The sequence below is a fragment of the Octodon degus genome, unplaced genomic scaffold (genome assembly GCF_000260255.1).
Source record: "Octodon degus isolate 3935 unplaced genomic scaffold, OctDeg1.0 scaffold00052, whole genome shotgun sequence".
NCBI classification, from domain to species: Eukaryota; Metazoa; Chordata; class Mammalia; order Rodentia; family Octodontidae; genus Octodon; species Octodon degus.
Genome location: NW_004524628.1, coordinates 5,579,521 through 5,602,265, shown reverse-complemented (window position 1 = coordinate 5,602,265; position 22,745 = coordinate 5,579,521). Strand labels below are relative to the sequence as shown.

Below are 22,745 nucleotides of genomic sequence, written 5' to 3'. Positions count from 1 at the left end.
CGAACTCAGGACCTTGCACTTGCCAGGCAGGCACTTTTGCCACTGTTGTGCGCACTTTTGAAGTATTTATTTGTTGTTGCGTCTTCAGGATTCTATGTATACTTTGAATGCATTTTCTTTTCTTTCTTTCTTTCTTTCTTTCTTTCTTTCTTTCTTTTTTTTTTTTTTTTTTTTTTTTTTTGCAGAACTGGGGATTGAACTCAAGGCCTTGCCAGGCAAGCACTTATTATACTGAGCTATCTCCCTGGCCCCTGAATGCATTTTCTTATGAGATGCATTCTTTGCAATTATAGCCTGCCTGTCTATGTCTTGTCTTTTTATTCTCAACAGTATAGTTTAGAGAGCAAAAATTTTTAATAAAGTTCAATATCATCTTTTCCTTTTATGGATTGTGCCTTTGTTGTTGTATTTAAAATCACATCAGTCTTTCTCTTGCATTTTATCCTATAAGTTACATAGTTTTGCATTTACACTGTCAGTGATTTATTTGAAGTTAATTTTATGAAAAGTGTAAAGTGTGTCTAGGTTCCCTTTATTTACATATGCCCGTCCAAAAGTTGTTCTACCATAATTCGTTGAAAGGGCATTCTTTCTCCACTTAATTGCCTTTACCCCTTTGTTAAATATCATTTGTCTATATTTATGTGCTTTTTTCCAGCTTTCTATTTATTTCATGGATAGGTGTCTATTCTCTTGCCAAACCATGCTGTCTTAATTATTATTATTATTATTATTAATTTTTTTTGGTGGAACCAGAGCTTGAACTCAAGCCCTTGTGCTTGCCAGGGAAGTGCTTATTCTACTGAGCCATCTCCCCAGCCCCTGTCTTAATTATTATAGCTTCAAATTAAATCATGAAACTGGATAATATAAATTTTAAAATTTTATCTTCTTTAATAGTATATTTTCTCTGCTGAGTCTTTTCCCTTTACATGTAAACTTAGAATTACTTTGTTAATATCTACAAAAATAGCTTCCTGGAATTTTAATTCAGATTATGTTGAATCTATGAATCACTTTGGGAAGAACTGGTATCTTAATATTGTATGTTTCAGTCAGTGAAAATGGAATTTTATGTATTTAGGTCTTTGAATATTTTGTCAGTGTTTTGTAGTTCTGTATTTTCATACTGTATTTAATATATAAATATGGATGCTGTATATAGATAACTATATATTATCAAAATTTCTTGGCCATTTTAGGCATTTCTTATGCTCCATCCTGTATTCTTTCTTCTTTTGTATTTTAGGAATATTCACTTTTTTTCATGTACTGCGTAGTTTTTTAATTTTTTTGTCTTTGCAGTTTAGTTCAGTTATTAGTGTGCTGTCTTCAAGCTCAGTTCTTTTCCTTGGCTTTGTTCAGTCTACTGATGAATAGTCAAGGGCACTCTTCATTTTAGTTACAATGTTATTTATTTCTAGCATTTCCTTTTGATTCCTATAGTTTCTGTTTCTGCTTTCATTACCCATGTGTTATTGCATGTGGTTTATTTTTCCATTAGTTCCCTAAGCCAGTTTGTCTCAATTATTGTAAAACTTCTAACTTATAATTCCCATATCTATGTCATATTTGAGTTTGTGATCTTTCATACTTTGGTGTGTGTTGTAATTTTCTGTTGGAAGTTAAACATACTGCATTAAGTTTTAGAAACAGGTAAATAGCCCTTTAGTATGAATGTTTATGTTATCTTAGTTATAGTTATATTTGGTGTTTGTTGTAGCTGAACATTTTAGAGGTTGTAGATTTCTCTATTGTCCTGATTTTCTTTGAAGGGGTGAATTTTGCTGAGTTTTAAACAAAATTTAAATAGGCATATAAAAATTATACATATTTATGGAGTATAATATGATGTTTTAGTACATGGATAAATTGTATTGTGTTCAAGTCAAAGAACGCATATCTCTCTTCTCAAATATTTATCATTTATTTGTATTGAAAACATTAAAAATCCTTTCTTTTAGCTTTTTTGATATATAGCACATTATCTATAGCCACCCTACTGTATAATAGAAAACCAAATCTTATTTCTTCTAGCTCAGTGTAACCTTAACTATTGTATTGTCCTGATTTTTGTTTCTCCTCTTGGCATTGGGCTTCTCTGAATACTCTTCATTACTGAGAGGACACATCTTAGAGTTCATTCAGATTATCTGGGAGTTCTGATGGCAAAGGGGAAGAGGAAAGACTTCACCTTTCAATCTCAGTCTCTTAGTTGGTCTGTGCCTCATAGCTGTGATATTCACAAGGGTTTTTCCAAGTTAATTGCTTTGTTGTTGTTGTTGTTGTCGTCGTCATCATCATTATCATCATTTTAATTTCCTTATGTGAAACAGGAAAGCTTTAGAGCGCTAAATTAGGGTAGAAGGAAGGTTCTCTTCCAGGCTGGATAAGATCGTTGAGAAAGTATGTTAACCCAGACTGTAAGCATTTGATAAGAAGAATGCTCTGGACATATTTTACCATAATTATTTTTGCCTTTCGCTTGTTAGCCCCACAAGAAAATCTTTCAGATCTTCATTGTGAGTACCTGACGGAGTTTCTGAAGATAAAACACTAAAATTTGGAATCTCCTCTCGCATTGTGGTCCTTTGGAGCTTCTCTCTTGGAAAGAGTTTCTCATGAAAATTCTCATTTAAGTGGCACCAACCATTTATGATTCCATTAGCTTCTCTGGACTACACCTATAGGTCTTCAAGAGTTCTACCTATTCTCTCTTCCAGTAGATTTAGTTTCAGTATAATATTTAGATCTTTGATCCATTTTGATTTTAGTTTAGTGCATGGTGATACAACAGTTTCAGTTTTTAGCATGTGGAGAGCCATTTTTTCTAGCACCATTTATTAAAGAGGCTTTCTTTCTTCCAATAAATGTGTTTGGCCCTTTTGTCAAAAATAAGATAGCTGAGTATGTTTGAAGTTGTGTTTGCATCTTCTAATCTGTTCCATTGATCCTCAGATCACTGTCTCTCTTTTTTTCTCCAGCACCGTACTGATTGTGTCACGTAGCTCTGTAGTATAATTTCAAGTCAGAGTTTGTAATGCCTCCTGATTTGCCTTTGTTGCGCAGAATTTTTTTGCAATTCTAAGTCTCTTCTGGTTCCAAATGAATTTTGGGAATGTTTTGTCTAGTTCTGTCTGTGAGGTGTGTTAATAGTTTTTTGGTCAAGTTTGTATTAAATCTGTATAAGAATTTTGTGAGTATGGCCATTTTTACTATGTTGGTTCTTTCTACCCAAAAACATGGGATAACTTTCCATTTTCTCATATCCTCTTCAATCTTCTTTTTCAAAGTACTGTAATTTTCAGTGTAGTGATCTTTTACTTCCTTTGTTACTTGATTCCTAAGTACTTCATTGTTTTCAATGTTGTTGTGAAAGGTGTGGTTTCCCTAATTTCTCTCTCTGTGAGTTTGTTGTTTGTGTACAGGAAGGGTATTGATTTTTGGGTGTTGATTTTGTATCCAGCTACTCTGCTGAATTTGGTTAGTAAGTCTACAAGACTTAAAATTTTTTTTTAAAAAAAGAGGAGGGGCCGGGGAGATATTTCAGTAGAATAAGCACTTGCCTGGCAAGTGCAAGGTCCTGAGTTCAATCCCTGGTACTGCAGGGGAAAAGAAAGTCTACAAGTCTTTTGGTGCAGCTTGGGGTTCTTCTATGTAGACTATCATATCATCTGAAAATAGTGACAGTTTATCTTCTTCCTTCCTAACTTCCTTTTTAAAAAATGTATTTGGTACAGGGTCTCACTATGCAGTTCAGTTGCCTTGTTTTTTTTTTTTTTATTTTACTGTATTTTTTTTTTTTTTGGTTGAATTGTTTTTTAGGGGAGGTTTATTTTTTGTTTTTGGTGCTGAGGACCAAACCCAGGGCTTCCAGCTTGCTAGGCAAGCATTCTACCACTGAACCAAATCTCTAGCCCCTCACTATGCAGTTCAGACTCCTAGTGATCCTGTTTTCAGTTTTCCCAGTGCTGGCATTACAGGTGTGCACCAACACACCTGGTCTTGGTGGCTGGCTCAGAGTGCCTGGGGGTGGGGCTGGCATGGCATGTGATACCAAGGATTGAACCCCGGTCTCTGTTCTTGCCTAAGCAGGCACCCAGTCTGTTGAGCTATCTTGCCAGCCCTTTCTTCCTATTTTTAAAATGATTTCATTGAGAAACAAATAGCAATGAGACAGTTTCAAAACCAATTACTAGGACAGTTTCAATAATTAATGCATTGCATATTGTTGTCTTCTTGGTGGTTATTCATAGTAGAAGATGCAGACATGATATCCTGTCCACAAACACTATTAGTACAAATCTTTCTATTCATTAAATTAAGAGACAGTAGCTGTATATCTATCCTATTTTGAATATACAGATACAAAATGGTCCTTCATGTGTATCCCCCTTTTTTGTTTAGTTTTGTCGGAGATGGGTATTCCATTGTCATTTAAATATTGTAGGTTTGTGAATTCAGCAAAATATTCCAATATAGTCCAGTAGTCCATAATAGGAGTGGGTCATCCATAGAGCTGGCAATGTCAGAAGTTGTTGACTTGAGCCTTTTACAGGTCAGCATATTAATATGGCTTTACTTCTTATACTTCCTTTTTAGACTTTTCTACTGGATGGTTAAGACCAAGATAAAGCAAGACCTATATAACAAGAAATGTAACTCTCTTTTCTTCCTATTTTTATTCCTTTTATTTCTTTCTTTTGTCTATTTTCTCTAGCTAATGTTTCCAGAACTATATTGAATAGGAGTGATGATAGTGGACATCCTTGTCTTATTCTTTATTTTAAAGAAAAAGCTTTCAGTTTTTGATATTTAGTATGATGTTGCCTATTGGTTTGTCATAGGTATCTTTTATCAGATTACAATAAAGACTATTTGTTCTAATTTTCTGTAGTGTTTTTATCATTAATGGGTATTGGACTTTGTCAAATTCTATGTCTATGATCATATGATTTTTCATTGGTTCTGTTAATATGGAGTATTATATTTATTGATTTGCATATATTGAACCATCCCTGAATCCTGGAATGAATCGTACTTAGTCATGATATAAAATCTTCTTGATGATTTGATGTATTCTGTTTGGTAATATCTTACTGAGGATATCTGCATCTATATTTATTAGGGAGATGGACCTATAGTTTTCTTTTTAGGTTGGGTACTTTTCTGGTTTTGGTATCAGAATAATACTTGCTCCCAGGAATGGCTTTGGAAGTATTGTTTTCATTTCAATTTCATTAAGGAGTTTGATGAGTAATGGCATTAGAGCTTCTCTAAATTTTTTGTAGAATTCAGCAGTGAATCCGTCAAGACCTGGGCTTTGTTTTGTTAGTAAGTTTTTAATTACATTTTCAGTTTCTTTGACTGATATTTATTTATTTATTTATTTATTTATTTATTTATTTTTGTACCCGGGATTGAACTCAGGACCTTGAGAATGCCAGGCAGGTGCTTAAGCCTGAAGATTATCTGAGCTATCTTCCTGGGCCTGATATTGAGTTATTTAGTATTTTTATATTTTCTTGATTCAACTTTGGTAATCCATATGTTATTCTTGTTTCCTAATATTAAGTTTATTCCTGCTTTTTCTTATATACTAACTGAGCTTGGTGTGGTATTATGTATCTTTTTTAAATGTCCCATTCCTAACTTTGTTCTTTAATTTTAATTTTTATTAGTACATTCTTGTAGTACATAAGGATTACATTCATTGTGGAGAGTTGGTGCATATACATAATACATCTTAATTCTTTTACGTCCCCTTCTCTGCTCTCCATTTCCCTTGAGTTTAAGAATTCCCAGGGAAAAGTGTTACTTCCCTGAGCTGAGCAATAACTGACAAGGTCTCTAGTTTGGTCCTTTCATTAATGGTATAGCTGTTAGTGCGTTATAGTGGCAAATCTTAGTCCATTCTTGTGTTGCTAAAATATCTATAGCCTCATTTTCTATTTCTAAATTAAAAACCTAAGATCACTAGCTATCAAGAGAGTGAAACCTCAGCTCTGACTAGTGTGTCTTACTGCTCTGATTTGGCTTCAAGTGTGTTTTCTTCTAATTTCTTAAAAGTTTTGCTATACATTTAAAGGATGATTCTTACATTATGTTCAATATGTCTAAATGTTTGTGGTTAAAGAACTTTTGGATTACATAGTCTTCCATGTGTCAAGAAATTGAAGTCTAATTATATATCTGTTGGCTGCCAGCCCGCTCACCAGAACTTCCTCTACACCTGTTGCTTGGCACATGCCAGCTACTTAATGGCTGTTTTTTGAATGAGTGAAATGCTATTATCACAGATTTATAAAAGTGAAGACTTAGAATGAATTTAGTAATAGGGGACTATGTAGTGAAGTGAATTATTATGTTTGCTAGAAAGTAAGTGAATATTATTCATATAATATTTTTAGCCAGAAAATAATAATTTGGAAGTCTATAGCAAGACTTAAAAATATTACAGATTAAGTATAGGTGAATGAAATCAGAATTCAGTTTTGAATTTATGATATGTTAGCTTTAAAACGTATATAGCAGGGGCCTGCCCCTTAGCTCAGTTCTTTAAGTGGCTGCTTCAACAAAGCAATCAGGCTCAGGTTGCTGTGGTTCAATCCCCACAACTCAAGCCGAATGCCAAACCTGCCCTGAGGGCATTTGGAGCAAAAAAAAAAGTATATAGCCTAATCCATTGAATAGTGAATGCTAACATGCTGATAGTAGTTCATGTTGGAATAATGAATTAAGGATCATTTATTTCCTTTAACTTTCTATAGGATGATTTTATAAATTAAAATACTACAAGCTAAATTATTAGTGTCATTGTGCTTTTAAATTTTAGATACACTAAAAGTTGACAAAACATAGATTTCAGAATTAGTTTTATGATTAAAATATTTGCAGACTTTTATATGAAAACACAGAAAAAGACCTTTCTGATACTCAGCGACACCTTGCTAAGAAAAAATATGAACTTCAGCTTACTCAGGAGAAAATTATGTGCTTGGATGAAAAGATTGGTGAGTTTTCTTCCTGATGATACTATTATTATTTTTTAAATCTGGTATAAAAATAAATTTCCTTCTCTTCAGTTACAACTGAAATTTGTAAACTGAATTTTTTAAGTAAACTTAGAAATTGGTCTGTAACATAAGAGTTTATGAATGAAAAATAATGGAAAATGCAACTTTCTTTGATAGATCTTTTTAAACTTAGATTTAGGACCATAGTTAACTAAGATTTAAAATTTGTCAGTGAAGAAAAAACTAAGCAGAGAACAACACTTTATATATATGATCACTTTCAAATTTACATTTTTTATGTTATACAGCTTGCTTATAGCTCTTGTAATGAAGCACCTTTACTGTTTCATTATTTTGATGTAAAACACACAAGTGTGTGGCTTATATATATTTGTTGTATAAAAAAATCACCTTTATAAAGTCGTCTTTATGTTTTTTTACTGGTGATCTTCTTGAAAATATGGTTATAATGATCTTATCTCTTATGAAAGAGCCTATTTTAAAAGAAAAATTTTTTAATATTTTCTGTTATGTAGTTAAATAAATGATATGAACAGTTAGATAGCTGGAGTTGCTATTTATTGAGAAGAATATTAAAAGAGAACTGTAAAAGGCAGTATTGAAAGGGAATTCATTTTTTAGCACTTTGAGACCAAGTAAAGATATAAGGTGAGCAGTTGAATATATAGGTTTGTATCTCAGAAGAGAAATCTAAACTAACTAGTATATTTTGGGGGCACATAAGCAGGTGTGTGATATTTAAAAATCATGAAATCACCTCAGGAAAATACAAAGAATGAGAAGAGGATTCACGACCAAGTAGAAGAACTCAAAGAAGTAGAAGGAAAACCTAGAAATGAGTGTTATTTTGGAAGGCAAGCGTGTTTTTGAAAGGGAGAGTATGATCAATTGTCAGAAATGAAGTAAAGGCTGGGTGTGGTGGTGCATGAACTTCTGTAATCCCAGTGCTGAGGAGCTGAGGCAGAATTGCTGTGAGTTTGAGGCCAGCCTGAAATACATAGTGAGACTGTGTGTCAAAAAACAAAAACAGGGCTGGGGAGATGGCTCGGTAGAATAAACACTTGCCTGGCAAGTGCAAGGGCCTGAGTTCAATCCCCAGTTCCGCCAAAAAAAAAAAAAAAAAAAAAAAAGGATAACAAAAGCAAAATCAACCCCACAAGACTAAACAAGCTAATAACAATAACAACAACAAAAATCCAAGTGAAATGAGGATTAGACCAAAAAATGTTTGAGTCATATTGAATATTTGAATTGAGTGTTAGATGTGGAAGTTTAGAAATAAATGGAAGTGAAGTAGAGGTGGGAAAGGATAGAAAAGCCTCTTGAGAAGTCTGGCTATTGAAAGGCCGCAAAAAATAAAGTGATAGAGGTTTTTTTTTTTTTTTTTTTTGTATTTGGTTGTTGCAGGGTCTCACTACACAGCTCAGACTCATAGTGATTCTGCTTTCAGTGTCCTCAGTGCTGAGATTACAGACATGCACCACTATGCCAGGACTCTGTCGGGCTCAAGATGCCCTGGGGGTGGGGCTGGTTTGGGCATGTGGTGGATGGATCAAACTGCGGTCCCTGCACTTGCCTAAGCTTGCCTAAGCAGGTGCTTTAGTCTGCTGAGCTATCTCGCTGGCCCAATAGTTTGTTTGTTTATTTATTTATTTAAAAGAAATTAATACTAAAAAATAAAGAAATTAAGGGAGTCAGAGAGATGGCTCAGTAGAATAAGTGCTTGCCTGGCAAGTGCAAGGGCCTGAGTTCAATCCCTGGTTCCACCAAAAAAAAAGGGGGGGTGGGGTGGGCTGGGTGATTGGTGGTAGGATGCCTTTAGTTTTGGAGTGGGGAGATAGCTCAATAGAATAAGTGCTTACCTGGCAAGCACAGGGTCCTGAGTTCAATCCCCGGTACTGCAAAAAAAGGAAAGAAATTAATACTGCCTGGCAAGCATAAAGTCCTAAGTTCAATTCCAGGTACAGAGAATGAGAGTGAGAGCGAGAGAAATAGATTGATCATCAGTAAGAATGAACTTATATCAAAAGACTCCAGACATGTGGGTTGCCTTAACGTCAGTACTGCCTGCAGAGAGGCCTGGTACATTCTCAAGTGCCATGCCACACGTGGCATTATGGTCTGATCTCTCTCAGCACTTTGTCTGACCACCTTGCAGGGATTAACTGGTCAGGTATTATCCGGAGGTCTGGTCTAGAAGAGTTGACCTTGGGAAGTGCTAGACTGGTGGCTGTCAAACTTTGGTGTGTGCAGAAATTACCAGAAGCTGATAGGGATTCCTGGACTCAGAGTCTCTGAAGTGGGTAGTACCAGAGCCTTTCTGTCTTTACATATTCTGTGGGTGATTCTGATACCCCATAACCTCAGCTTTGGACCAGTGGTTCTCACCTTTTATCATGTATTAGAATCACTGTGGAGTGAAGGGAGGGGTGGGCTTATTAAAACATTAACTGCTGTTCCAGCTCCCAGAATTTCTGATTCATTAGGTCTGGAATGGGGCCCCAGAGCTTCCATTTTCCAGGTGATACCGCTGATGCTGGCAGAGAAACTGTAATCTGAAACCAGTGTCCCACAGTGAAGCTTTCAGCATTGTTGTTGGCTTGCCAAGTTCCTATGATAGAGAAAAAAAATAGAATCAGACTCCCTGTGATGATTTTTTTCCTAGGAATTTTAGAAAAATTAGGGGAAAAAATCTGAATGTTAGAAGACATTTGACTATAAAGATTAAACTAAATGAATACTTCATTAAATTTTGTTACTTAGCTTTATATACCATGTTTGTCCCAAGCTAGAGGGTGTGGAGGGGGAACAAAGGGGCCCAAGGCCACAGGTTGTTTTGATTTTTTACCTCTTCCATTCATCTACCCACCCATCCCCAACACACATGGGATACCACTTTGAGAACTTATTCTATAGAGCTTTCCTTTACTATTCCAATTCAAAGATGTTTGTGTTTTTCTATGTCTGCACCATTTCAAATTTTATGATTCATTGCAGTTTTTAATCACTAAAAACAAAAATCTTTTTATTTGGGATACAATATTCTTATTTTCAGTTGGTGCATATAATGTAGGAGAACTTTGGAAAGTACTTTAATCTCTTTGAACTGGAAAAATATTTTGTCTTGATTAAAAACAATGCCTTTATGATTATGTATTTAGATAATTTTACAAGACAAAATATTGCACAGCGAGAAGAAATCAGCATTCTTGGTGCAGCCATCAATGATCTGGCTAAAGAAAAGGAATGCCTGCAAGCATGTTTGGACAAAAAATCTGAGAATATTGCATCCCTTGGAGAGAGTTTGGCAATGAAAGTATGTTTTGAGAATTGTAATGGACAAGAAATGTTTAAATGAGATGTTTAAATATTAAACTGTGGCTTACTCGACTCTGAATAAAATAATAGTATTTTCTCAAAGTTCTCTTAGGGAGCTGAAGGCTTAAATTCTGACTTTGAAATATCTCAAGATAGTCTTAGGAAGTATGTGTGCATATTCACTAGGTAATATTTTGATTATTAATGATTTTCTGTCATGAATTAGCAGCTGATATTCACTGATAATAACTAATTTAAATATCAGAGTGAAGAGGTAAAACTCATTTCTTTAGGTTGACCAAATGCTTCTCCCATTAAAATTGCCTCTGTGGCAGTGAACTAGGACCCTGCACACATTGTTCATCAATCTGTCCATCCATTCTTCTAGCAGACATTCTTTGACATGTGCCAGATACTATATTAAAAACTGAAGGTGAATATAATAGGGAGGAACATAAAGATATTATTATGACAAAATGTTACATGCCACAGTGACATACACGCAGCGTATTACTGGAGTTTAACAGGCACATACCTGCTTCAATATGGGGGCTGGGTTAAGGGAGGATGAAGATCTGAGAAAACTTCCAGAATTCACAATGCTTTAGCTCCACTGAAAAATGAGTAGAAATAAGCCAGAAAAAGTTTTAGGGGAAAGGACAATGAGAATGTGATCAGATAGAAAAAGGAGTTTACAGGAGACTGATGGCTCTCATGAAGTTTCCTGGAACCCCCTGATGGTTGACTAAGGCAGAGAATAGGTTGCCAAGAGTAAGTATGGGAGAGCAAAAGGTGAGGTAGGACAAAAAAGCAAATGGACATGGAGGGGCATTATAATAGTGTAAATGAAATGCTGTAGTTGATTATTTTAGGACAAATATCTTGACATTGTAATCCATATAAAAACAAATTAGAAAGGAAATGAAAATAGTGACAGGGACAGTAGTTATGAGAAAAGTTGTGAGACCTGTGTGGGGGCAGTGATGGTCTCAGTGGGAGAAACGCATCTCTTAGGGAGGTCAGACTGACAAGATGTGGGTTCCACATTAGGAACGTACAAAGTGTTCCTATGCGGAAGTAGGAAATAAAGCATGCCTCACAAGGAAGATTATTCACATGATGAGTTTAAACTGTCTTCAGGACATGTAGGTAAAATAGTCATATGCTCTTGGGCTTCTAGTGGTAGAAAAGTGAAGTCTGTAAATTTGGGATAGTGGGCATAATGGAAGCCATCAGAAGGCATGGGATAGTAAATACTGGCTTGCTGAAAAGCCTGACTCATTCTTATTTTTAAAAATTTAGGTTGAATTTTGTTTTTCCTTACATTTAGAACATTTTTGAATAAATACAATTTCCTTTCAAAAGACTAACATTTATAAGAAACACTGTTTGCACATTTTCCTGACTCTCATTTCTCTCTGCTGTGTCTAATACTTCACATTTATTTCATTCTGCTAACTATACCAGTGTTAACTTTCTTTCACAAGGATTACTGAATTTAAGTCTATTTCAAAATCAAGAACTTTGTGTAAGATTTTATGAAAGTAATCACATTTATCTTTTGAAGGACACAATTTTAAAGGTAGTTCTAGAAAATTAAAAGACACAGTGTTCTCTATAATTGCATTTCAGAACTGAACTAACAATTGCCCTTCAATGGAAAGTAGGACTGTTTCATAGTCTAATGTGCATACAGAAATAAATTTTAAAAAGTCTACATTATAGTGAATAAGTTGATGTTTTACTATTTGCTACCAATTAATGATTGAAAACTGAGTAGTAAGCTGACAGATTCTTTTGAATAAGAAAAACCAGTTATTTGTATAAGTCTTTAGTTTTTCTTCTTCCTAAATACATTTGTCATCATCCTGTCTAAACTGAATTGTAATGATTAATGTGAATCTTATGTTCCTGGCTGGATTAACATGCTGAGAAGGAATATTACATTGCTAATGTCGTAATAGTGGTATTCGGGTCCTATTGAGAAAAAAAAATAGGTTTGACGGTGTGTTATTAGATTTGCATTGAGTAATTTTACTTCTCTGATACTTTACAGTGTTCTTACAGAACCCTACTTTCAAGGTAAACTTCTATTAATAAAGGAAAGTCCTTTTAAAGGTTATAAAGTATATTTCAAGCCCAACCAAGTAACGACTTTCAAAAGCACTAGAAGTTCAGTTAGGTTTTTAGAATTTTAAAATTCATCAAATTATATCTTTAGAACATGTAAACATTCTATGTTTAGAAGTATTTTGTTTGAGTTTTTCCTCTACAAACTTGTTCTTAAAGAAGTTTAACTTTTTTATTAGTAACTGTTTTAACTATACTCCAGTATTCATTACAGCCAGATGTAGAATCTTCACATTCTTTCTACTTTAGAAAAGGCAAGTGAAGCTAACATTACTCTAGCGAGGGAACACGTGAATAAAGAAAGATACTTGCACACACTACTGCCTCTGTGGAGACAGGTGTGGTATTGATTGGGAAATATATTTTGCTTTTCAACTTTTTGCTTGGTTACTAAGGATTTAAAACCCAAAAGACTAGGTTAGATGTAGTTATTATTAAGTGAAAGGACAATTTTCTTACTATCTTTTAAGGTTTGAAATTAACTCTAAGTATCTGTTTATAGTTAGATTAGCTTAGGCTGAAGGAGAGTTTTAGAAGATGTGTATGTTATTGAAGGCAATAAAGATATTCAAACCCATGTCAGCCTTGATGAACTCTATTCCTTTCCTGTATCTCTGGAAAGGGAGAAAATAGTTATTTCAATTTATCTTTGGCTTAGGACTAGTGCTTCCTCCTTACCATCTCATGCTTCTTAGTAGCTTACAAGTAATTCAATTGGAGCAACTTTTTAAGATGAGATGGCTGGCTAATATAAATGATACACTCAATTAGTTATTTTCCTTATGAACTAAATTTAGTTACATGTGATTCATCTCTTTGGTTTTATTGTGTGTAGAATATAAGGAAGCAAATGCATCCTATTCATTATAGAAGATTCCAATACCAAACCACTGATTTTCCTAGAGGAAAAACAAAACAGGGTAATTTTTTGAGGGGGTGTCTTTTATTGATTGGTGACTGCACAAATCATTTAGCAGTGTATTATGTACATATGATCTTAGAGCAGACCATGTAAGTGTAGCCTTTGCTTTAATGAGCACAGTCTATATTTTTGCCCTGTCCAAATATTTGCATTGATATAGTAAGCGTTAAAGTGTAGAAAAGAAAAATAGGATATAAGTGTTCAAAGCAAAGTGAAACTCAAAATGAAAAGGGACATTTTCTTTTTGTTCATTCAGTTTTAACAGAAATAATAGTTTAAGATAATTTTCATTTAATATTTACTTTTTAAGGAAAAGACCATTTCAGGCATGAAGAATATCATTGCTGAGATGGAACAGGCATCAAGGTAAGGCATTCAACAAGTATTCCAGCACTTACTGGGGGCAAGGTACAATGTAAGGTAAACAGAGTAAGAAAGAAGGGACTTAGTATTGTAGGTGAGGTGATAACTCTGTTAATGTTCAAGGGAGGTCTAATAAATATGCAGGGAACTGAAAGAGAGGATGCTGTTTGCTAAGCAAAATAAAGAGAAGGGCATTCAAAGCTGCAGCATGGCAAGGAACCACAAGTCAGATTCCAGAGCCTCTTGAACTGCAAGTAAATGAATGTTGCTGCAACCTGAAATACAAATAAAGAACAAGAAGCTAAATAGGCTTGAAGAGGCCTGTGTTACAGACAAAGGAGTCTTGGTTTACCTGTCGGGACATAAGAACTTGTTAAAGACTGACTTAAAGAGGTGTGTGTGTGTGTGTGTGTGTGTGTGTGTGTGTGTGTGTGTATTATCCAGACAGAAGAGTTAATGGTAAATTAGGCTTTAGTTGGGAAACAAAGAGAATGAGGTTTTTATGAGAGAAAGACTAGGACTACTAAGTTTCTGTCCAGGAATGAATACTGAATATGACAGAAGTGTGAGGAGACAGATGGTTTTGCCTCTGAACTTAAGAGCCTTTGAGTCCTTGTTGTAGACATGTCCTGTAACTTCGGGTCTGGAGTGTTATCAGGGGAGCTACAGTCTGGAGTTCATGGCCCTGGAGTCATCTGGCTACAGATGGGGTTAGATCCATGGATATGAATGGGGTTTCTCTGAGAGAAAGGCTAGTGTGAGGAGAATCAGGAGGCCAAGGTTTGAGCCCTGAAAAACATTAATTTTTAAGGGGGCAGAAGAAGAGGAATCTACAAAGGAGACAAAGCCATAACAGCTAGAGGTAGGATGAAGGACTTCCTATTATTAAATGTCAAAAGTTTTGGAATATTTAGCAAATCATTGATGCTTACATATATTTAGTGCCTTTCGTATAGCAAAATGATGGCAATGTAGACACTAACGCGCTGCCTTGGCCATATTCCTGTACATTCAAACATTTGTAAATGTCCTCAAATGTTTTCGTACTAACTGTCCATCTTCTGTCTTGCAAGTGTTTGTTATTCTGTTTCAGTAAAATGTCCCTTCTTATGTACTGTTTGATTTGTGGAATAGACAGTCCACTGAAGCCCTCATTATGTGTGAACAAGATATCGCCAGGATGCGTCGACAGCTAGATGAAACAAACGATGAGCTGGCTCAGATTGCTAGGGAAAGAGATATCTTGGCTCATGACAATGACAATCTCCAAGAGCAGTTTGGTAAAGCTAAACAAGAAAACCAGGTACACTTGTTCCTAGAATTTTATTCGCCAAGGAGAAAAATTTTCTCCTGAGGCACAACCCTAATTTTATCTTGTAGAAAAGTTCAGACGTTAGAACTGAAAAATTTTGTGACATGTATGCTATATAATTTATAATAGAAATTCTCAGACATAAAGTATTAAATATTAAAAGAAGAAATAGGAATATAATAGATTAATATTATACTATAAAAAGTACTTTTTTGGTAACAGTGCAAATTTGCAGTTATGTATATAATGTACAGTTGTTTTCAGTTGTACTCTAGAAGTGATTAAAGAAATATTGCAATGTTTACCAGAGTTCACTATATCTGTCATACATAATACACTATTGAATGTCATACATGCTTTTAAAACACTGGTTATATAACTAAGCTGATGGTTTAAATTTCATGGCTTAACATTAATCACATCCAACACATAGCTACTCACAACCTTGAACCTATGCACCTGATGTGTGTAACGGTATTTAAAGACTTTGCTTAGATCAGATCAGCCACAGCCATACAAGGCTACCCAAATAATGGAGTTCTAATTCTTCTGATCAAATCTTTGCATACAGATGGCATGTAGTTGGTAATATTCTTATACCCTTAAGTGCTATACTGTGAATAAGGAGCAGTCTCCCTGACTGGATTTTGGAGAAAGTACTTTTTTACTGAGTAATTCAATAAATGAGGGTAAAAGCCATCAGAAACATTAATGAAAAGGGTGAATTTACTTGATGGACTATATATTCTTTTTAATACGGATGGTGCCACATGTTTTATGGCACCACTGTGATTTCTTTTAAGAAATTTTTTTTTTTTTTTTTTTTTTGTACTGGGGGTCGAACTCAGAACCTTGCACTTGTTAAGCAGGAATTTATGCCACTGAGCTATCTCCATGGCCCCAGGAAAATTCTTTTTGTAATTTCTCTCTAAACCAGTGTATTTCAGTCTAATCCACAGCTCTCATCTCTAATAACAGTATTTTAACTGGAATATTTAAAAACTTCTCTTTGGAAACTTTCTTTGCCCCTCCATATTCTTCAGTCCAAACGATTTAGCCTGCTTTGGTATCATTTTCTATGTGTTTAGTTTGCATCATAACACCTGTATTTTTTTATTGTTAATTTCTAAATTTACATAAATAGCTAAAAATGCAACACTGTAATTACAAAAAATTATCTGAGACATTAAAATACTTTGTTCATTGATCAGTGGGATCTTGGAATTTAAAAAACATAGATTTTGTAAAAGTGAATGAACCCTGCTTACAATATGGACTTCAGATAATAATATATCAATGTTAGTTCATTAATTTGTTTTAGTTCATTAATTTTGATAAATGTACCATACAAGATAAAATGCTAATAAAAGAGGAAAGTGGGTGTAAGATGTATGGGGGCTATCTGTGCTAATTTAGTAACATTTCTATAAATCTAATACTATTCTAAAATAATACTTATTTAAAAAATAATGGCAATAAAAACAAGAATTTACGAAGTCTACTTTTGTGTACTGTGTTTACACTAGAGCAGTAGACTAAAAGTGAATATAATGTGTTTACAAAAAACTAGAAATTTAATTTTTTATTTGCTGAGAAATAAAAGCTTATAGAAAAGAAAAGGGGTCATATCTTTATCATCTATGGTTAGTGACTGTTAACATTTGACTTTTTAAAAGCTGATTTTAACACTTTTAAATACTTTTTTAATGTATGCTTTTTAATGTAGTTGAAATAAAAATCCCACCACTCTATATGGGGTTGAATATCACTGCCAGATTGTGTAATTATATATTTTACTTCTTTAACTCTTATCACATAATCTGTAAAATGGATATTTAATGAGAATGTACAAGGACTGATAAAAACCATTTATAGTTTTAAAAAATTTATTACAATAAAAGACACATTGCATTAACTGTCCCAAAATATTTCTGCTCACTTCAAATACACTTATCCCACTGATCTTTCTTCTTTCTGAAGCAGTTCTGGGGGTCATCTTTCATGTTTTTACAAAAATACTATACAATGAATACTGCTATCCAGTGGAGAGGCAGGCTTGAAAAACATTACAGTGTCCCCTCAGCCACCTTATTGTTATTCTGTGAAACTGGGCCTCTCCTCACTGTTCCCTACAAGATCAAAGTGACTTTAGCAGGTAAATAGTTTGAATCAGCTTAGGACATCGAAGTAGCCCCAATAGCACAGGTAAAGATTCTCATGAAAGACAACTTCCAGAGCTGCTTCACAAGGTTACATGAATGATGGGATATGTTTTAGAAATGAAAGCGAGTGTTTGTGGGGGGATTAATGGCAACATATGTTTTACTTTAAGAAGTTTTTTAAAAAATGAAAAGAATTAGCATTTGTATGCTCCCACCAATATCAGAAAAGCACATGTCCAGCATATCGCTCACTGTATTGCTGTTGTTCACTTACTGTAAACATTCCCTGCCTTGTTAGAACTCCAAAGCTGCTTCACTTTTGATCAGCAAAAAGAAAATTGGTAACATATATTCCAAATTAGTTTTCTTCTTCTTTTGGGTCATAGATCTAATGAAGGATTCCTTCTGTGGGTAGTCAATTAAGAGTCAGTATTGTAGAAAAAAATGTATCCATGATACATTTTTTGAAAAATTGGGTTGAGGTATTTTAGCCTGATTTTCAAAACTTAGATTAGGCAGCACTTCATTCTATTATTAAAAATCACTCCAAATGTTCTACTATGTGACTATACCAATAGGCAAATATATTATTTACTGTGTCATTCAGCTAATGTGAATAAATATTTTTTATCATAGCAGTACCTTAATAAACAATGTCTTTCACTAAATGTCACTAGATTTTATCACATTGAGCCAAGGCTTGTGAGGTTTCTTTTTCTTAAATGAAATTTAAATAAATAGAATGTTTTATAAATCCCCATTTACCTTCACTTACCTTCACCAGTAATCAAAATTTTGTCTTTTTTATTTTTAATTTTTTGTCTTTGTTTTTAATGAGCATTTTTAAATGTATCCTCATATAGCTGATCACAAATTTGATGTTTGCAAATTTATATTTAGAGTGAACAGTACATGGAAATACTCATTTCTTCTAGAGCTAAAGTTTTAAATCTTTACTAATTTGAAGGTAATTTATATTTCTTTGTTTCAATTAGCATATCTTTGCTTATTAGTAATGTTTATTTTTTTCAAGTATTATCTACTTATGTTTTCACTTTGTGAATTGTCTGTTTGGATCCTTTGATCATTTACTCTTGGGCTATGTTAATTTTATTTATCATATTTGTTACAAATATTGAAATTTTAGCTTTTGGTAGTCATTTTGCATATGGGAATTTTTTGTTTGTTATAGTCAAATCTAGCTATCTTTTTTCCACAGGCATTGTCCAAAAAACTCAATGATACACATAATGAACTTAATGACATAAAACAGAAGGTCCAAGATACTAATTTGGAAGTTAACAAGCTGAAGAATATATTGAAGTCTGAAGTATGTATCTCTCTTTCTCTCTCTCTCTCTCTCTCTCTCTCTCTCTCTCTCTCTCTCTCTTTCCTCTCTTTTTCTCTCTCTCTCTCCCCTCCTTTATCCCCTCCTTTTTCATAATACTTCAGTTACTTTCTCTTTGCTTAAACACAATACCTGACTCCCACAACTTAAAGGGAGAAAGGTTTACTTCATCTCACAGTTTGTAGAGGTTTCAGTCCATAGTTGGCCTGCAGTGTGGCAAAGGGGCTCATGACATGGCAGCAAGAAGTAGGGGGATGATTAAGGGAGGAAGAAGGATGCAGAGCCTTTCAGGCCACACCCCCTGGGACCCACCTCTTTCCACTAAGCTTCACCTCCCAGTATCACCCCCAGCCATAAACTCACCAGTGAACTCATCATCAAGGTGTGAGAATCACATACCTATGATCCAGTCCCCTCCTGAAAGCTCCACCTGTAAGCACGAGGCTTTGAGGGGAAATCTAGATCTAAACCATAAGAATGCCTAAGAGTTTTTAGGAGAATTAGTTTAGTAATTGATTGCACACCTCAGAAGAGATGACTCAAGTCTTTCTTTACTAAATGACATATTCTAGATTTGACAGTGCTAAATTAACTTAACTTATCTATTTAGACTATCACCAGTGTCCAGAAAGATGAGTCAAGAATGTGTGCCTTTAGTTTGCTAAACTTAAACACTCCAAGCAAATAGAATCTTCCTACCTGGATAATAAAGGGCCACTATCAAGGTAGCCTCTCTTGTGTTTGAAAATGGTGAGGTTTTCAGTGATAAACCTGTGACAAAGTGCTCAGCTTAATAATATAGCAAATCAGAATTGATCACCCTGTTATGGGCCGTCTGTTTTGTAGGGCCAGAGGGCTGATGACTATTCTTTGTACTTCTCTGTTAGCAACTGTTTGATCAGGTAGGTGTGTATCTGTGACAACAGATGATCCCAAGTGGTAACCCTGGACTAGACACAGAGCCTGGCCAAGGATGGTGGATATGCCCATGAGGTAAAAGATCTCAGCATATACATCATGGATTGATCTTTCTAATAGGGTATGGTGCTACCTTCTCCCTTACTACTCACACCATAATGGGAAACCCCCAACTTCTTATTTTATTTAACATACCATTTAATATCAGTCTGCAAATATATCTTGAACATTTGTTCATAGCATGCATAGGATTGGTAAGGACTTTTGACAGTTAAAGAGATGCTAAGAATCCTTAATTATAGTCCTTGACTTCAGACTTTATGTAGACCTGAAACTTACTGTTTCTAGGGTGCCAGTAATGTACACACCCTTTTGAATGAGCCAGGTGTGGCTTTTCTTCTCATTAATGCCGTGGATTTAAAGAACACCCAAACACATGAGATAAAGTATTAAAAACACCTAGGAGAATGAGTCATCTATGAGTAAATATACTCTGGAATAGGTCAGAAAAAAAATCAGTGAATATCCAGAAAAGCATTTGCTGTGTAGTAAGTTTTTAGTCACACTAGACACTTATCTTAAACCTCCCTAGTCCATCAGTCCCATTACCTGAAATTCCACCATTACAGATTGGAGCATTTAGGTTTTATAACTATGTTTCCCTCTATCACACACCAATTCTCTCTCAGCTTTTAGCATTCTGGTGTGAGTTTGTTTGTGAGACTGTACTTCACAGTACTGGATGGGTTGAAAAAGCCAGGCATGCATTTGATAGGAAGGAGCTTCAAGAAGTGTGTGGTATTTATTCATTTGGTCAGCGTGCTGGGGGAGTGAGGGAGGCCCCATGCGGAACTGGAGAGGTCCTGAAGGAGGGATGGTGAGTGTCCAAACCAGCTGCACTCTTTTTCATAATGTTGCCTCTCTCAGGCCCCGCACTGCTCTCGTCAGATGGGAGGATGTGGAAAAGCACAAAATACGTTTTATAATTACTAAAAGGGAGGGGCATCAAGGACTGGAGGGTGGGAGAGAGCTTTTTTGTCATCCTTTTTCACTTTTTATTTGGTCACAAAACTAAATTTAAAGTTAAAAAGATTCATGTCTTGGAGAAATTAAAAATTCTGAGGTGCCAGTATGTCCACACCCAGCTACGTTAATAATCTGGCAGTTTTAAGCAACAGCATAGACAGTAGGATCTATAGGAAGTTAAAAAAGGTAAAAGTTGATGTGGGTAGAATTGTTTATGCCGGTTTTATCTGGTAACTTCTGAGCATTACTCCATACACAACTATTATTTTTAGTCCAGTCACAGAAAACATGTTAGGTTTCTGTTAGCACATCTGGAATATCTGAATTTTGAAACCCAAGCAAGTGGGTTAATATACAATATTAATTTGTTAACAGGTTTGGCAAAGATCTTTCATATTAGAAACCACAAGATGGCAATATTAACTGAATTTTAATCAGTTCCTTATGATTAATCTTAATTCTGAGAACATAAATCTGATTTGAAAGGGTTGAGGGTTGAACATTGTTTATTCGCAATTTGGTCATTTTCTTTAGGATTTTTGATAGAGAAATGTGATGTTTATTAACAGGTAGCAGTGAGAGAAATCTAGTGCCTTTTTATTAATTGCTGAAGTTAATGGCTGAGTTTCTAGAATAACTTGGCCAAATTGTAATACTAAGACTTTTAAAAATGTATAAACCTGTGACAAAGTGGCTCAGCTTAATATAGCAAATCAGAATTGATCACCCTGTTATGGGCCGTCTGTTTTGTAGGGCCAGAGGGCTGATGACTATTCTTTGTACTTCTCTGTTAGCAACTGTTTGATCAGGTAGGTGTGTATCTGTGACAACAGATGATCCCAAGTGGTAACCCTGGACTAGACACAGAGCCTGGCCAAGGATGGTGGATATACCATAATGATTACTCAGCATAGCATATTATTTGTGGAGCTAAATCTTTTCTGTAGAAATAAGATACTATTCAATCAGTGCACTCAAAGTATAACTTTAAAGGTGGAAAAAAACTTTTTTTATACCATATGTCCAGTTTACACATGAATTCATATAATATGAATAGTGTTTATTGACATTGGCTTGATGTTTAGCTTGTCAACAATTTTAGGTAAGTTATTAGAGTAGCAAGCAAAGTGAATTATACCCAGTGATCAGGAAAGTTAAGGTTGGGTCTGTAAATGAAAGGCAGGAACCAGACAGGAAATGCTCTGAACCAAGAGAATTCTCACAAGTTGAAACTTCAGCTATGTATGACTTTAGAAGCCAGTACAACCCAATAAAGTAGTTGTGAATAAAGTAGAATACAGTTACCAAAGATCAAAGGCTCAGAAGTCAGACCAGTGAGGAGTCAGTAAGCAGGCATGGGAAAAGGAGGCAGTGAAGGTTTTGTTTAAACTCAAGGAAATATAAAAAATGTTTTTCTCTTCCTGAAGTAAGAATAATTAACTTGACTTAAATTCACTAAAGAGATAAATGAGACTGCCACAACAGATCCTGATTGAGCTGCTGTTTGTCTAATTGCAGGATGATCAGATTTCTAAACTAAGAGTGTGGATAGATTTTCTCAGAGAGGTTTTAAATAATACCTAAGATTTGCTTTACAGGAATCTGAGAACCGGCAAATAATGGATCAACTCCGAAAAGCCAATGAGGATGCTGAAAACTGGGAGAATAAGGCTCGCCAGACAGAGGCAGATAACAATACCCTCAAATTGGAACTTATCACTGCTGAAGCAGAGGGTAACAGATTGAAAGAGAAAGTAGATGCCCTCAACAGAGAGGTTGAGCAAGTAGGTCTGGGGAGATGACTTTCTAATGCTTCCAGGATCACATTTAAACATTTTTTGGCTTTCCATAAGTTAATACCTAAGCAAACAGTTGAGTTGAATTATTTAAATATACAGTGAATTGTGACCTTCTAACCATTGTTGTATCTACTCTGGTTCTCCTCTATCACTTACCTAACCTACAAACAGAATAATCTTTAGTATTTTTTAAAATCATGGAGCCAATTAAAACATACACAAAGTGCAAAAAAGGTAGTTCAACAGCCACACATATTCCCATTCTCCAGATGTGAGAACACTGTATAAATGATTTGAAAAGGATAAAATGGAAACAAAGCTTTATAAATAGGAAGGGATGTATGGATTGAAGGGAGGAGAAGGGATTGGGAAAAATAGAAAAATCAAAATATATGTCATGTACAGGTACA

The 22,745-nt window shown here is 34.8% G+C and overlaps 1 protein-coding gene across 10 annotated transcripts in view; it reads left to right on the top strand.

The window, feature by feature from the left end:
- Window positions 1-22,745, top strand: part of Tsga10 (testis specific 10) — a 113,264-nt gene that overhangs the window by 73,394 nt on the left and 17,125 nt on the right. For 9 of the 10 annotated variants that reach the window (XM_004633184.3, XM_023717440.1, XM_023717439.1 and 6 more), the window contains 6 exons: window positions 6,898-7,013; window positions 10,199-10,353; window positions 13,718-13,773; window positions 14,905-15,073; window positions 18,464-18,574; window positions 22,135-22,320. In XM_004633184.3, coding sequence (XP_004633241.1) covers window positions 6,898-7,013; window positions 10,199-10,353; window positions 13,718-13,773; window positions 14,905-15,073; window positions 18,464-18,574; window positions 22,135-22,320 — 793 coding nt within the window. Of the gene's footprint in view, window positions 1-6,874; window positions 7,014-10,198; window positions 10,354-13,717; window positions 13,774-14,904; window positions 15,074-18,463; window positions 18,575-22,134; window positions 22,321-22,745 lie in introns of all 10 variants that reach the window. The other variant, XM_023717441.1, reaches the window with a different exon arrangement.